Genomic DNA, 14303 nt, shown 5'->3' on the forward strand with positions numbered 1-14303 from the left:
TTTCTTTCTTAAGATTTCCATTTGGGTAGCCCAACAAACATCCAGTGAGGGGTTTCCTATGACTTTTTTTAGCATGGTGAAGGTAGCTGGTAAGGCAGGCTTATCCTCTCTCCCATTTTCTCTCTGTTTTGCTGTTCATACATAGTAAGAGGTTCAAGCGGCAGCTGCTGTATACTTTGCCTGTTGTAGGTAGACATACACAGCTTTAGTAGGAGCAGCTAGAGCAGAATCCCACTCTTTCACATCTCAAGTTTTATTACATTGTTTACTGCAGACACACTGCTGCAACCCAGTACTAAAGGTTTATGTTTCTCCACCCCTCGATCATCCTCCCAGTATTGATGCTGCTTTAAAAAGCCTTCCAGCTAGGCAGAAGATGAGGGAAAGGGACTGGGAGGGACTTTGTAATAAAGAACTTCGCTCTCAGATGCTTTGCTAACTGAGGCATGCCTGCAGTTCTCTTAACTGCATTGCTGAGCTGTGTTTCCGGCTGCTGCCACACTACAGAATTAATGAAATTTTGGTGCAGTAGTTTGCATGTTGGATGAAGACTCTGGAAACCAGGGTTCAAATCCTGGCTCAGCCATGAAACCCACTGGGTGACCTTGGGCAAGTCATAGTCTCAGAAGGTGGCAGTGGCAAACCCTCCCTCCCCAAAGAAACTTGCCAAGAAAACCACATAATACGTTTGCCTTTGGGTCACCATAAGTTGGAAATGACTTGAAGGCACACAACAACATCAATAACACTGCTTTAATTGCCATGGCTCCATGCTATTTAACATTTACATGAAACCGCTGGGAGAGATCATCCGGAGACATGGGGCGCGGGGTTATCAGTACGCTGATGACACCCAAATCATTTTCTCTATGTCTCCGACTGATGCAGTGACTGGGGATGGCGTCTCTTCTCTCGTGGCCTGTCTGGAGTCAGTAATGGGCTGGATGAGGGAAAACCGACTCAAACTAAATCCAGAGAAAACGGAGGTACTAGTGATAGGTTCCCCTGGTCCAGGAATGGCGGTTGTTCCACCTGTCCTGAATGGGGTCACGCTCCCTGTGAAGGATTCTGTGCGTAGTCTGGGGGTGCTTCTTGACTCGTCGCTTCATCTGACTGCTCAGGTGAACGCGACGGTCAAGAGCACTTGCTACCAGCTTCGGCTGATTCGCCAGCTGCGCCCATACCTGGACCAGAGGGACCTAGAAACTGTTGTACATGCTCTGGTAACTTCGAGACTGGATTTCTGCAATGTACTCTTCATGGGGCAACCCTTATACCAAACTCGGAAGCTTCAAATGGTACAGAACATGGCAGCCCGGCTGGTCACTGGCGTATCCAGGACCAGCCACATAACACCTGTGCTTAAAGATCTTCACTGGCTGCCCATTCGCTTCCGAGCTCAATATAAGGCGTTGGTTATTACCTATAAAGCCCTAAATGGCTTGGGCCCAGGATACCTGAAGGACCGCCTCTCCCCGTACAATCCGCCTCGCACCCTCAGAACATCTGGGCAGCAATTACTGAAGGTGCCTGGGGCCAGGTTAGCTTCTACATCAAGAAGGGCCTTTTCCACAGCTGCCCCAGCCCTTTGGAACACGCTGCCCACGGAGCTCCGCTCATCTACCACCCTGGCCCAATTTAGGAAGGATCTTAAAACCTTCCTATTTAAGCAGGCATTCCCCGATTAAATATCCTGTGGGCCTCCCTCCTCTTCCGTGGCCATGAGGTTGGGCTAAGGGGCTTTTATTGTTGTTGTTTTTAGACTGTTGTTATTGTTGTTTATATGTTTTTAACTCCTGTAATTTGTTTGCACTCGTTGCATTCTGTAAGCCGCCCTGATCTTTTGGAAGGGCGGGATACAAATAAAGATTTTATTATTTTTATTATTCTATGGAATATTGGGATTTGTAATTTGTTGTGACACCAAAGTTCTCTGACAGAGAAGGGTAAATAGTTCATACAACTACAAATCCCAAAATTCTATGGCAGTTAAAGCAGTGCAAACTGTTTTAATTCTGCAGTATAGATGTAGCCACCATTGTGCCTCTTCTGGCGTAACATGGCATTGCTAAAGGATGGTTCTTTTCTTCTTTAAATTATAAACAGGACTTTTGAGTGGTGAGGATCACATCTAGTCGAAGAAAAGACATTTCCTCTTCCTTGGAAGGAAGGAGCCAAGAAAATGACCCACCAAGGGGCTGTTCTGCAAAGCTATAATAACGAGCTTGTGAAATTTGTAGAGGAGATGTACTTGCAAAGAGAAGAACTAAACAAGCAAATCCAGGAAGAGGAAGAGGAGAAGAAGAAAGTCCAGGAGGAACTTGAGATGCGGACAAAAGAATTGGCCTGTGTTTGTGAACACTTAGCGTGGAAAATCACTGCCCAGAAGGAACTGGATAAAATTCTTGCTGAAACAGAACTAGCTTATGAGAAGATCTTGGAAAGTTCTCGGACGCTGTTGAATGTTTTGAAAACCGAAATGGGGAATTTGGACAAAATGATAGAGCCAAAAAGTACTGTAGTGAGGGATGTTCACCTGTTGGGAGTCCAGTCAACTCAATGCTAAGTTTGGTAAAACGTTATACACATGCCATGCTTTGCTCTTTTGTAGCATGTTCCCTCATGTGTCAAGGTACAATTTTTAAAATCAAAGAAGCAACAAATAAGTAGAAATAAAGTTCTTAAAAATTAAGTATTTAACTTAAACAGATTTTGAACAGAAAGCATTTGCAGCGGGGTCCAATTGTTTGAGGTGCCAACAGTTCAAAAAAATTGAGGACTAAAGGCTCTTAAGTTTAGCATTATAGTTCTGAAAGCCATTATTATTATTATTATTATTTCTTTCCCACTTCTCCTTAAGGATCTATGCAGGGTACAACATGTTAGAATAAAATCTATGAAAAGCAGAGTAGATTTTAAGTATTTCTTTCACCAGAATGGATGAATTTCAAACATGGCAATAGGAGGTACCATATTGAAAGAGAGCAAAATATTGATGATTTTGCTCACTATTCAAATGAAACAAACATTTAACAGAGAGTACCTATAATATTTAAAAGTTTGTTTCATATCCATTTCCATGCAAAATAGACCAAAAACAACAATTTCCTAAAAGAAGCCAAAGTTTAAACTTGTACAAATGTTTGCCATGTTCTTCTTGTTGAGTGTCTTCAAGTTGTTTCCAATTAACAGTGATCCTAAGGTGACCCTAACTATAGGGTTTTCTAGGCAAGCTTTTTTCGGAAATCTTTGCTTTCCTCTGACTCTGAGACAGTGTGACTTGCCACCGTCACCCAGTGGGTTTCCATGTCCAAGTGGAGATTCACACCTGGTCTCCCAGAGTCATAGCTTGTGTCAGCACTGCAGAAAGAATCCAGTTTGATACCACTTTTAACTGCCATGGCACAATTCTGTGCAATTTTGGAAATTGTTGTTTGTTGTGACACCAGAGCTCTCTGACACAGAAGACTAAATTTCTTACAAAACTACAATTCCCAGAATTCCATAGCTTTGAGCCATGGCAGCCAAAGTGGTGTTAAACTGGATTATTTCTGCAATGCAGATGCAGCCTCAAACAATCAAGGCTTCTACTGCTTAACTTGTGCTGAGAGGCACAACTTCTTCAGATTGGTAGGCATGTTTGCATTTTCATCTCTAAAAAGTTGAATATTAGGAGAACCCTGCCTGCAAAATATCAGACAATTGTGCAGTGAGGGGTTTCCTTTGCAGTACTACATTTTTGGTCCACTCACTCGAGAGACACAAATAAGGGGTACTTGGATTTGAAGAGTGTCAGCCCTCTGGTTGTAAAAATGCGGGGCGGCAATTAAAAGTTCGCATGCTGTGAAATTTTCAGGGCTCCACAGTTCTTATAATGAATTAAATGAGGACCTATTTCTTCCACTGCCTGAGCTACTCTATCATGAAAGTAGACTGGATTTTTCATAGAAGGTGCCCAGAGAGATTTTGCTGTTGGTTATTAGATGGAACACATACTCTTCAACATTTCCAAGAGGAAAACTAGGACCATCCTCCTAATTGTGGTGGGCTCCCCTCAGTGTGGCCACCCCTACCCTGGTGGCTCATATTTATTGCCACCATCTCATTTTGCTCCCTCCAAGCCCTGCTTAAGTGCTGTGTTGATCCTCCACCAATCATTGCCTGGCTGGGGAAGTGGTGCAGGGCTGGGCCAGAGCTAGACTACCACCAGCCCAGGTGGTTCCTCATGAAGGGAACTTCTGTTTGGCAGGGGTGGTGAAGACTTAAGTAGGCCAGGTGGATGATGTAGTAGCAGCGGTGGTAAAAATGAAGAAGAGAGAAACTCAGATCCAGCCTGCATTGCAGAAACTGATTCAGCCCTCTATATCCAGAATCAAGCATCCAGGGCCTGAAAAAAATTTTTTTTTAATTATAATTTCAAAAAAACACTTTTATTTTACTATTTTATGAGGAGACACCATTTTTTTCTCCATTGTATTTAATGAGGCTTGAACACCCATGGCTTTTGGTATCCCTGGGGTGTCCTGGAACCAAATCCTAGCAGATACCAATGACCCACTGTAATGCAGTTTGACACTGCTTTAACTGCCATGGCTTAATGCTGTGGAATTCTGGGATCTGTAGCTTTGTGAGATATTTATCCACCTCTGTCAGAGAGCTCCACTCCTCCACTACTCCTCCCTGCCATCACTACTCGTCTCTTCAGGGCACCCCAGCCCCTTAAAAAAGGAATGACAGTGGTGGTGGGAACATGGTGGCCACCTTGTCGCTGTCTCTTTGGGGCTCTGACAACAAGGTGGGGACCATTCTGGCATTCCTGAGTAGGGAGTTCCAGAGGAGCAGCCACCAAGAAAGCCCTCCTTGATGACCCCAGCAATCATGCTTGCGATGGTAGTGGGACTGAGAGAAGGGTCTCTCCTAATGATCTCAAAGCCTGGGCCATAGCATACAGAGAGATATGACCTGCCAAATAGCCTGGACCTGAGCCATATTCTTTGCCTTTCAAGGCAGTGCTCTTATCGTGATATCTCCTCCACACCTTGAGTATGGGGGAAGAACCCCTAGCCTCTGAGACCTGTCCAACCTTTGGATCACTCCAAAGTCTCAACTAGTCCAGTGTTGTATTTCTACAATGGTCAAACTGTAGTGGCTTGTCTACACAATTAAAAACTGTGATCCCTCCACATGTGATTTGGAGGAATTTAGGCTTTTTGCTGGGGCAGAAAACGAAAAACTCCTCAAACTCTGAAGATAAAGATATTGTGATTTTTACCGATGTATTCACGAGAAGGCGTACTATCAAACTTGACCATCTGTCTGTTTTGTATCAATCTGCATGGCTGTGCATTTTCGGTGGTAAGGGGAATAGATGTGAATTTGCACAGGAAAGTGAAGACAATTAAGCGCCAATGCAAATGTGTGAAAATCAACAGTTCACATAATACATTTATGTGTAGATTAGTCCCAGGACAATGTTTGTTTTTTTAAAAAAACTGATTTTTTTAGAGGATAAATGGTGAAGCTGATGCTCCATTTAATTTGCAGAGAAGTGTGTCTTGTTGCAGGAGAAAAAGAACAACCGAGTATGCAACAACTGGACTGAGTAAGTTGTTTTTATGAGAGCCTTGAAAAAAAAAGTTTAAAATTTATTGCATAGATCAAGTCAAACGATTAGGTAACTGTTGGTTTGATTTTCCATTTCTAAAACTCTGCTTACAACTAAGTGCCAATAGTGCACAATCCAGAAGCCTGTGATGTCAATTTGAAAACATTTGGTAGGGATGAGTTTTGGGATAATATTAAGCCGCCTAAGCCCTCCGGACTTCAATCTGTCAGTTTCGCTCATATCATCTTCCAAAACTAATGTGATAATTCCAGTGATTATTTGAAAGAAAGTGCAAAGTTCCAAGTGGCTAAGCCAAATTTGTCCACGCCATAAATACACTCTCAGAATCTGCTGCCTACATAAATAAGCGTGTGGAATAAAGTGTACTTACATCACTCATAAGTATCCTCCTGCTGGTGCTGCTCTCTTAAGAAAGCCTCAGAAGACTGTGTTAATTTATCAAGCTAAGTGAGGTCATGTTAGAGCCACGGCACATGATCATAGCAGCTGTTGAGTATCCCTGGCTGGCTCAACCTTTTCAGAATTGGGTATTCAACAAGGCAGGCCTATACTTCAGGGTTAGGCCGCTTGGGGCTCGCCAGATGTTGGACTGCAACACCCCTCACCACCAGCTGTGCTATCTAGGGCTGATGAGAGCCATAACCTAGCATCCTTCAGGCCAAAATTGCCTACTCCAGCTATATCCGTTAACTTGAAAGTAGGGTGGCTCCGTGCCAAAGAGGACAAGGCTCCCATACAGGGTGACCAGATGTTATAACTGCAAAGGAGGGCAAGGCACCACAAAATGTAGGCCATTCGAGAAAAACGTAGGACATCCCAAAATAAATATAAATTCATTTCATATGGTTCATTTACAGCTATGTTACCTATACTGCATTTTATTATGTACTCACCTGTACTTTTCTGATGAACTTACCTTTGTTAAAAATGCCCCGTTGGCTTACAATATACAGTCACCCCTCCACATCTGTGGGGGTTAGGGGCCAAGGACCCCTGCGAAAGTGGAAAAAACATGAATATGTTACCCCCTAACACGAATGATAGAGTCCTCTCCCACCAAGAGCACCACCCATGACTCTCTTTGCAACCATGAAACACATAGCCTTCCCCACATTTCCAAAGTGCTTCCACTTTCAATCTGTTAGCAGCCGCAGCTGCAAAGGACCCACCTTCTCCCAGCCAGATAAAAGCAACACTGTATATTTTCCACTTTGACAAACTTTTCATCCTCCTTATTTCCAAAGTCTTTCCACTTTGAATCCGATGTTTGCAACCATTACCACAAAGGGAAGGTATGGTGTTGCTTTTGTTTGGCCTGGAGAGGGAGGGAAGGAAGGGAGAGAAGTTGGGTCCTCCCAGGGTGGCCGCAAACTTTGGATTCAAATGGAAGGTTTTTGGAAATGAGGAGGATGCAAAGTTTGGCAAAGCTGGAGAATACATGGTATTGGCTTTGGCTGGCTGGGAGGAAAGGTAAGGAGGAAGGGGAGGTGAAGAGGTTGACTTTATTAATCAGCAGTTACAAAGTCGTGAATAATCAAAACCGCAAGTATGAAACCTGCAAATGTGGAGGGCTGACTGTACTTACAGAACTCTAATCAAGACAAATGCTTAAAATTGTTCTTTACTAGCAACAAACCCTAGACTGAATCTATGTTTAAATTATTCCTTTCATTGGTCCGTTGTGCCGAAATTAAGGGAAAAAACCCTTTCCACATTTGCACTGTGTCCTCAAGCAGCCCATTGCCTGATATGTTGCTGTTCTTTTTCCCCTCTGGAAAATAAATGCACTCTGAACTCTGGGGGAAAGTCTTATCTGCTATTGCAGACAGGATCCATCCTGTTCCCCTATTTGCAATAAATAAATAATAAATAAAAATTTTATTTATATACTGCCCTTCTGTATAACCAGGGCGGTGTACAACATCACAAAATACATGGATTACAAATACAATAAAAACAAATGCATTAAAAACAATTCTGGCCAGCTTGCCACTGCTGACATAGAGGGGGGGGGGGGGGGGGAGACTAGTTGGGGCCTGTTTCAGGGAATGCTAGTTTGAATAAGAAGGTCTTCAGCCCCTTTTTGAACTGGGCCAGGGAGGTGGCCGAGCGGAGCTCAATGGGCAGGGAGTTCCAGAGGGTTGGGGCCGAGATGGTAAAAGTCCTCTTAGACGTGGAGGCTAGTCTGGCCCCTGGAACCCTCAATAGATGCTGCCCAGATGTTCTGAGAGTGCGGGGCGGATTGTATGGGGAGAGGCGGTCCTCAAGGTATCCTGGGCCCAAGCCATTTAGGGCTTTATAGGTGATAACCAACACCTTGTATTGCGCCCTGAAGCGAATAGGCAGCCAGTGCAGATCTTTAAGCACTGGTGTTATATGACTGGCTCTGGATATGCCAGTAACCAGTCTGGCTGCCATATTCTGCACTAATTGTAGCTTCCGGATATGGTACAAGGGTTGCCCCATGTAGAGCGCGTTGCAGAAGTCCAAACGAGAGGTTACCAGAGCATGTACTACCATTTCAAGGTCCCTCTGGCCCAGGTAGGGACGCAGCTGGCGTATCAGCCGAAGCTGATAACAGGTGCTCCTGACCGTTGCCTCCACCTGAGATGTAAGGTGGAGCGACGAGTCAAGGAGCACTCCCAGACTGCGTACCGAGTCCTTCACAGGAAGCGTGATCCCGTTCAGGACAGGTGGAACCACCGCCATCCCTGGGCCAGGGGAACCTATCACGAGCACCTCCATTTTCTCTGGATTCAGACTGAGTCGGTTTTCCCTCATCCAGCCCATTACCGACTCCAGACAGGCCACGAGAAGAGAGATGCCATCCCCAGTCACTGCATCAGTCGGAGACATAGAGAAGACTATTTGGGTGTCATCAGCGTACTGATAACCCCGCGCCCCATGTCTCCTGATGATCTCTCCCAGCGGTTGGCAGGCTGTCAAGTAGATGCATTTCTCAAAGGGGCACAGCAAATATGGTATTACTCAGTGGGCCTCTTTGTTGCCATTGTTGTGTGCCTTCAGGTTATTTCTGACATGGCGACCCTAAGGCAAAACTATCATGGGGTTTTCTTACAAGATTTGTCCAGAAGAGTCACATGGGCAAGTCACATGCTCTCAGCCTTCTCCTTAGGCTGAGAGCATGTGACTTGCCCATCACTCATGGGCGGGTTACAGACCGCCGCTTTGCGGCGGTCTGCCGCCACCGCCGCTTGCTCCGCGAGGGAGCCGTAGCAGCCACACCGCATGGCTCCCGTGTGGAGCAAAAAAGGAGCTCCAAAATGGAGCTCCTTCTTGCAGCGCCTCTATGATGTCGCGAGGCGCCGCTGGTGCATTCGCGACATCATAGGCGCCGTGACACGTCTGGACGCTATGTGTCCGATACGTAAACATGGCAGTCCCCATGTGGAAGGGGCGCCGTCATGTTGTACGTATGGAATACGTACTAGGGTTAGGGGTGTGTGGAAGCACCGCCCCTTCCTAACCCTAATACGTATTCCATACATATTTTTTGGCAGTCTGTAACCCGCCATTGGGTTTCATGAACAAGCAGGGAATCGAACCCTGGCCTCCAGAATCATCCATGCTCAAAATGGAATTCCTCCTGGACACAAGGTTGAAATGTAGGAAAGGTCCTAGTAAAGAAGACTATCTGGTCATTCTGCTCCTGTGTTGTTAAAAATTGTTTTTTACTTTGGTTAGGAAAGACATTGGAGGGAAAAGATGCAGAGATGGAGATTGCACTACAACTCTCAAAATCCCCCAAACAGCATGGACAGTTTTTTAAAAAAAACCTTTCCCAAATTTTGCCTCCATCTGATTTTAATTTCTTTGAGTGGTTGGTGATAAAACAATCTTTTAGTAAGTCTTCCCAAAGTCAAAGTTTCGTATGGCCTTTCTTACAAAGTCAGTAGGACGGAAGAGAGAGAGGGTAAATTAACTGTGGTAGTAGCAGTTCCAAATCAGTTCAAGTACTCTATAAAAGCTGTGCCTGTCCTTATTATATGTTAACTAGTTTCTTCTTCCTCAGAGTTTATTGATCCTCGAAGGCAGTTCCTTAAGTCTGATTATAATATGCTGAATCAATTTGGCAGATGGTTGCAGTTGGAAGCCCATCAAAGCAGGAATCGAAATTGAGGCTTTGGGGCTCAGAATGTAGAATAATGCTTGGATAATTGGTCTTACTAGACCCAAGTGATATATGTATGCCCTATAGTTAAACATGCACATTTCTTCTCGGATGAGGAAGGGATAGAATGAAAATAGCAGTATCTACCCAGCCTCTCCAGAAGAGATTTGGAAAGATACAATGAACAGACTTTTAGAGAGCAGGAACACCCTACATTTCAAAAACTTTTCATGTGTCGGAGTGTGTCAAGAAAGAGAAGTGGGAAGGATCACTCTATAGAAGAATGCATTACTTAGACCAGGTTTGAGAAACTTGGAGCTCTTCAGATGTGTTTGCCTATAACTCATGTAAGAGCCAGCCAACAACCTGAGCAATATCAGGTTTTATGGAAATTTTAGTTCAAGCCAGTATGGTGTAATGGTTTGTTGGACTACATAGGGCCACCATAAGCTGGAAACTACTTGAAGGCATAAACAACCATTAGCTTTCCAAATTGCTGTTGCACAATGTCACATTCCTATGTAATGGACAGGGAGAACATCACAGGTAGATAACTCCAGAAGTAAAATATAGTGTCCACATGAAATATCTCATGATGGGATGGGAATCATGCACCACCATCCGTCACTACTGGCTCTGCTGGTCAAGGTTGTTAGAAATAGAAGGCTTGCAGTCCATGTGGAGGTCTGCATTATTCCCGCTACACTCTAATTGTTAATTTCAGTCGGACTAGATCCATCAAATCAGTGGGAACGTGGTTAGTCAACAGTGATATAAGTTCCAGTCATTCTGCTGTAGCCACAACTACTTGTGGGTGGTTTCTCCCTTGCCAGTTGAACTTTGAAGGAGCTGTCCAAGGTTCTGAACTTTTTTTGGATGTTAGGGATCAGCATCTTGAGAATACCTTTACATTTGGGACTAAAACCTGGAGTGAATTCGCTGCTCTAGTGATACGGAAGCCACCAGCCACCATGGTTGCATCTAAAAATTGCCTATACTTTAATGTTGTTCCGTTCCTAAGAGTGCATTTATACCATAGCAATTGTACAATTTGACATCACTTTCACTGCCCTGTCTCCATCTTACAGAATCCTGGGATTTCTCGTTTTATGAGGCACTAGCATGCTTGAGCAGAGAAGGCCAAAGACCTTGTAAAACTTTAAATCCCAGGTTTCCATAGGCTGGAGCTACAGCATTTAAAGTGGTGTCAAACTACATTATTTCTACAGTGTAGATCCACCCTATGATGTTACATGACAGTCACTTGCAAGCTTTATTTCTCTGTGAGGAGCAATTATATCTTGCTTGGTTTGGTTTTGCATTACCTCTGACAAAGTGAACTCAAGTCCAGGTAAGCTTATGCTATCCTAAACTGCTTAGTCTTTAAGGGGACAGAGGCTAGCTACCTTTGTTGTTTTTGCTCTTATGGACTAACATGGCCTGTCCTATTTCTGGAGGGGGGAAACCCTATTTACCAATGTACAAATTGAGTGGGCTCTCAGCCTCACGGTGAGGCTCAGGGGAATGGCAAACCTCCTCTGAACAAATCTTGCCAAGAAAACCCTTTGATAATTTTGTCTTAGGGTCACCATAAATTGGAAATGACTTGAAGGCACACAACAACAAGTACTACTACTTTTATATCTCACTTTTCCTCCATCATGGTACAGGGAAGAAATAGCTTACAGGGAACAAAGGGATAACAAAGTTAATGACTTAGGGAGCCAGGGTATTCCAGTGCAACTTAAATACAAATATGTAGTGAAAATTGAGGTAGGAAAGAAAATGAAGCATCGGGGGGGGGGTGCAGGGGAGGATGAGAAGCAACTTGCAGTCATAGAACTCTAGGCAGTTCTTCCACATTCTCATCCAGACAATTGCCAGATCCAGACTTGCTTAACGTTAGACTAAGGACCTTGCATTCAGAAAAGTTGTATAATTTTTAAAAACAGGAACAGGCGTTCAGTAGGAATAACTCATTTTGGGATTCCCCCAGGATGGTTTCTCAACAGTCAACTCCGCAATCTAGTTTGACTGAAAATCTGTTTCCTGCAGCTCCAACTCAGACAGACCGGGGTGTGTGTGAGAGAGAGAATGCACAACATTCTTTACCTCTCCTTGGTTTTTCATTAACTAGCAACTCATGGGTAGCCACAGTGTTAAGCTGGGGCAGGAATGCTTCCTGAGTCAGTAAGGCACTTCCAGAGGGAGAGAGACTTTTAACCTCTTTTTGAAACTATCCCTGCTGAGCTATGGAAACCCACTAGGTGACCCTGGGCAAGTCACACTCTCTCATCCTCAGGGGAAGGCAATGGCAAACCTCTTGTGAACAAATCTTGCCAAGAAAACCCCTTGATATGTTCACCTTAGGGTCTCCATTAGTCAGAAATGACATGAAGGGACACAACAGCAGCAGTTCTGCCCATTGACAGAGAGTAACTAACCTGGGATAAAGGGATCAGGACTTGTGTTCCCAGTTCTTATAGCCTGGCCGGTCTCATTCAGGCAGGGGGGAAGAATCTCAAGGTGAGAATTACACATGCTTCAGCTGTTCCAGATTGGCAGGAATGGCCCCAGTTAACCCTCTGCCATCCCACTTTCTCAGGTGCTTTTAAAATGTACCACTTTCCCAGCTTCTGGTTGATAGCTGGCTCTCGACCTCTGGACTGCTAATCAGTCACACAATTTCGCACTTCCCAGTGTGAATTGCAACAGCGGTGCTCCCTCAAGCATCAAGATTCCAAGCTACTTAGAGTGTAAAATGTTATCAAACTGCCTTGAATTCAGATAGGGAATATATTGGCAACCAGTGCAATTCTCTTAAGACTGGCATTATACGTGTTCTATATGGTATTCCATTCAACAGTTAGTCTGCTGCACTTTGCACTAGCTGCAGCTTCAGGGTCTTCTTCAAGGGCAGCCCCACATAGAGCACATTGCAGTAGTCTAATCAGGAGGTTACCAGTGCATGGTCTATTGTGGCTGGGTTATCTCTGTCCTGAAAAGGCCATAGCTGGCACACTAGTTGAAATTGGTGCCAAGCACACTGGGCCTCCAGTGACAGGGATGGATCTAAGAATACTCATAAGCTATGGACCTACCCCTTCAGTAGGAGTGCAATGCCTTCTAGGACAGATGCCAGAGAGACTGCAGACCTGGCTTGGTTGCTGGTACTGTCAACAATGACCAAGATTCTACACTGCAGTTGCATAGAGTAATCTCTGCAGGTGGAGTTACACATTAATTGTGCTACACAGACCTTATGTTAAATGGCAATATTGTGCAACTGATCTTAGAAACCAAATGTACAATGGAATGCACAACCATATGTACATCTACACACAATGAGTAATGCACATCCACGTGTAATGTGCATCCACATGCAATGTATAGCTATGTGCCATGAACATGTGCATCATGCATAATAGGATTGTATGAACAACTCCATAGGGAAATATATACATGTGTAAGACACCAATAAGATTCCTGAAAAAGTGACCTTGCTGAAAGGCACCTGCGGGTGAGGGGAAGGTGGTCACATATTTCACTAAGCATCAGGCTCAGCTCAGCTACAAATAGGGTGATATTTCCTGTTTCAAGTAGATATACGGCCCACTTTCTAAAATGAGGTGGGTAGACTGGCATCCAAAACCAGGGCCTTTTCAGTAGTGGCACATCCTCTTTGAAACACCTTTCTTCTCTCCATTCATCATGGTTCTCCCTCTGTGTATCTTTAGGGGGGGAAGGAGATGAACCAATGAAAGCCCTGCAGTGCTGGATGTTCCAGAATATAGTAGTGGCAAGCTTTTGTACACATCTTTTGCCAGCATTGTCTGTCAAAACAAGGCAGTGTAGGAGTGTACTGGGAATAGCTGGGGATTTTGAGGGTCAAAAGACTCCTGATAGGTCTGCAAAATTAGCTGATTCCCCTCTTTATGCTAGAGTGAATGGAAGGAAACTGAGATACTCTCCCCACCTTTTTCATTGACTGCACTGTGATAGCTGGGCTAAAGCAAATCGTGGTCTGGCACAGAACGGCACCCTTGCAACCATGAGCAGGATTCCTCTGACTTTTAGATTTCTGTTGTGTGACATGTACAAGGCATTGAAGCAATGTGAAAAGGAAATTAAAACCCTCTCTTCTGATATACTTCAGCTGCAAAAAAAAATTCTTAATCGCTCTGGATTCTCTCAGAAGATTATTCTCTTCTTTTCCAACATCAGTCTTATTCATAATCTCTCCAGCATGTCAGATGGAATCGTTAATCATGCTGCACATCTGCTTTGGGTTTCAGGAGGATTCTACTTTGATAAATTATCATTTTGAAAACCATTTTTCCTGATCTGTATGTTTGAATCTTTTTGCATCTTGGATTCTTCAGAACCTAGACAATATACACCGTGCCAGCTGTCCATATGAGCCTTGTGAGCTGAGATTGTTTCCATACCCATTAAGAGGGATTGTAAAGGTCACTTATAAATTAAGATGTCGTCTGCTCCATTTCAAGCCTTTCTTCTAGGCAATAGTATCTTTGCTCTGTTCTG

The 14303-nt window shown here is 44.2% G+C and overlaps 1 protein-coding gene across 1 annotated transcript; it reads left to right on the top strand.

Annotated features, from left to right (window-relative positions):
* Positions 1–2122: 2122 nt before the first annotated feature.
* On the top strand, positions 2123–2908 carry LOC121933019 (Sjoegren syndrome nuclear autoantigen 1-like). Its single transcript, XM_042472215.1, has one exon. It carries the CDS (start codon positions 2183–2185, stop codon positions 2564–2566), a length of 384 nt encoding a protein of 127 aa, XP_042328149.1. The 5' UTR covers positions 2123–2182; the 3' UTR covers positions 2567–2908.
* Positions 2909–14303: the final 11395 nt, after the last annotated feature.

This window comes from Sceloporus undulatus, chromosome 6 (assembly GCF_019175285.1).
Source record: "Sceloporus undulatus isolate JIND9_A2432 ecotype Alabama chromosome 6, SceUnd_v1.1, whole genome shotgun sequence".
NCBI classification, from domain to species: domain Eukaryota; kingdom Metazoa; phylum Chordata; class Lepidosauria; order Squamata; family Phrynosomatidae; genus Sceloporus; species Sceloporus undulatus.

Bases quoted from the DNA above. Each gene is read 5' to 3' on its own strand.
- LOC121933019 (XM_042472215.1), top strand. From the start codon at position 2,183: ATGACCCACCAAGGGGCTGTTCTGCAAAGCTATAATAACGAGCTTGTG.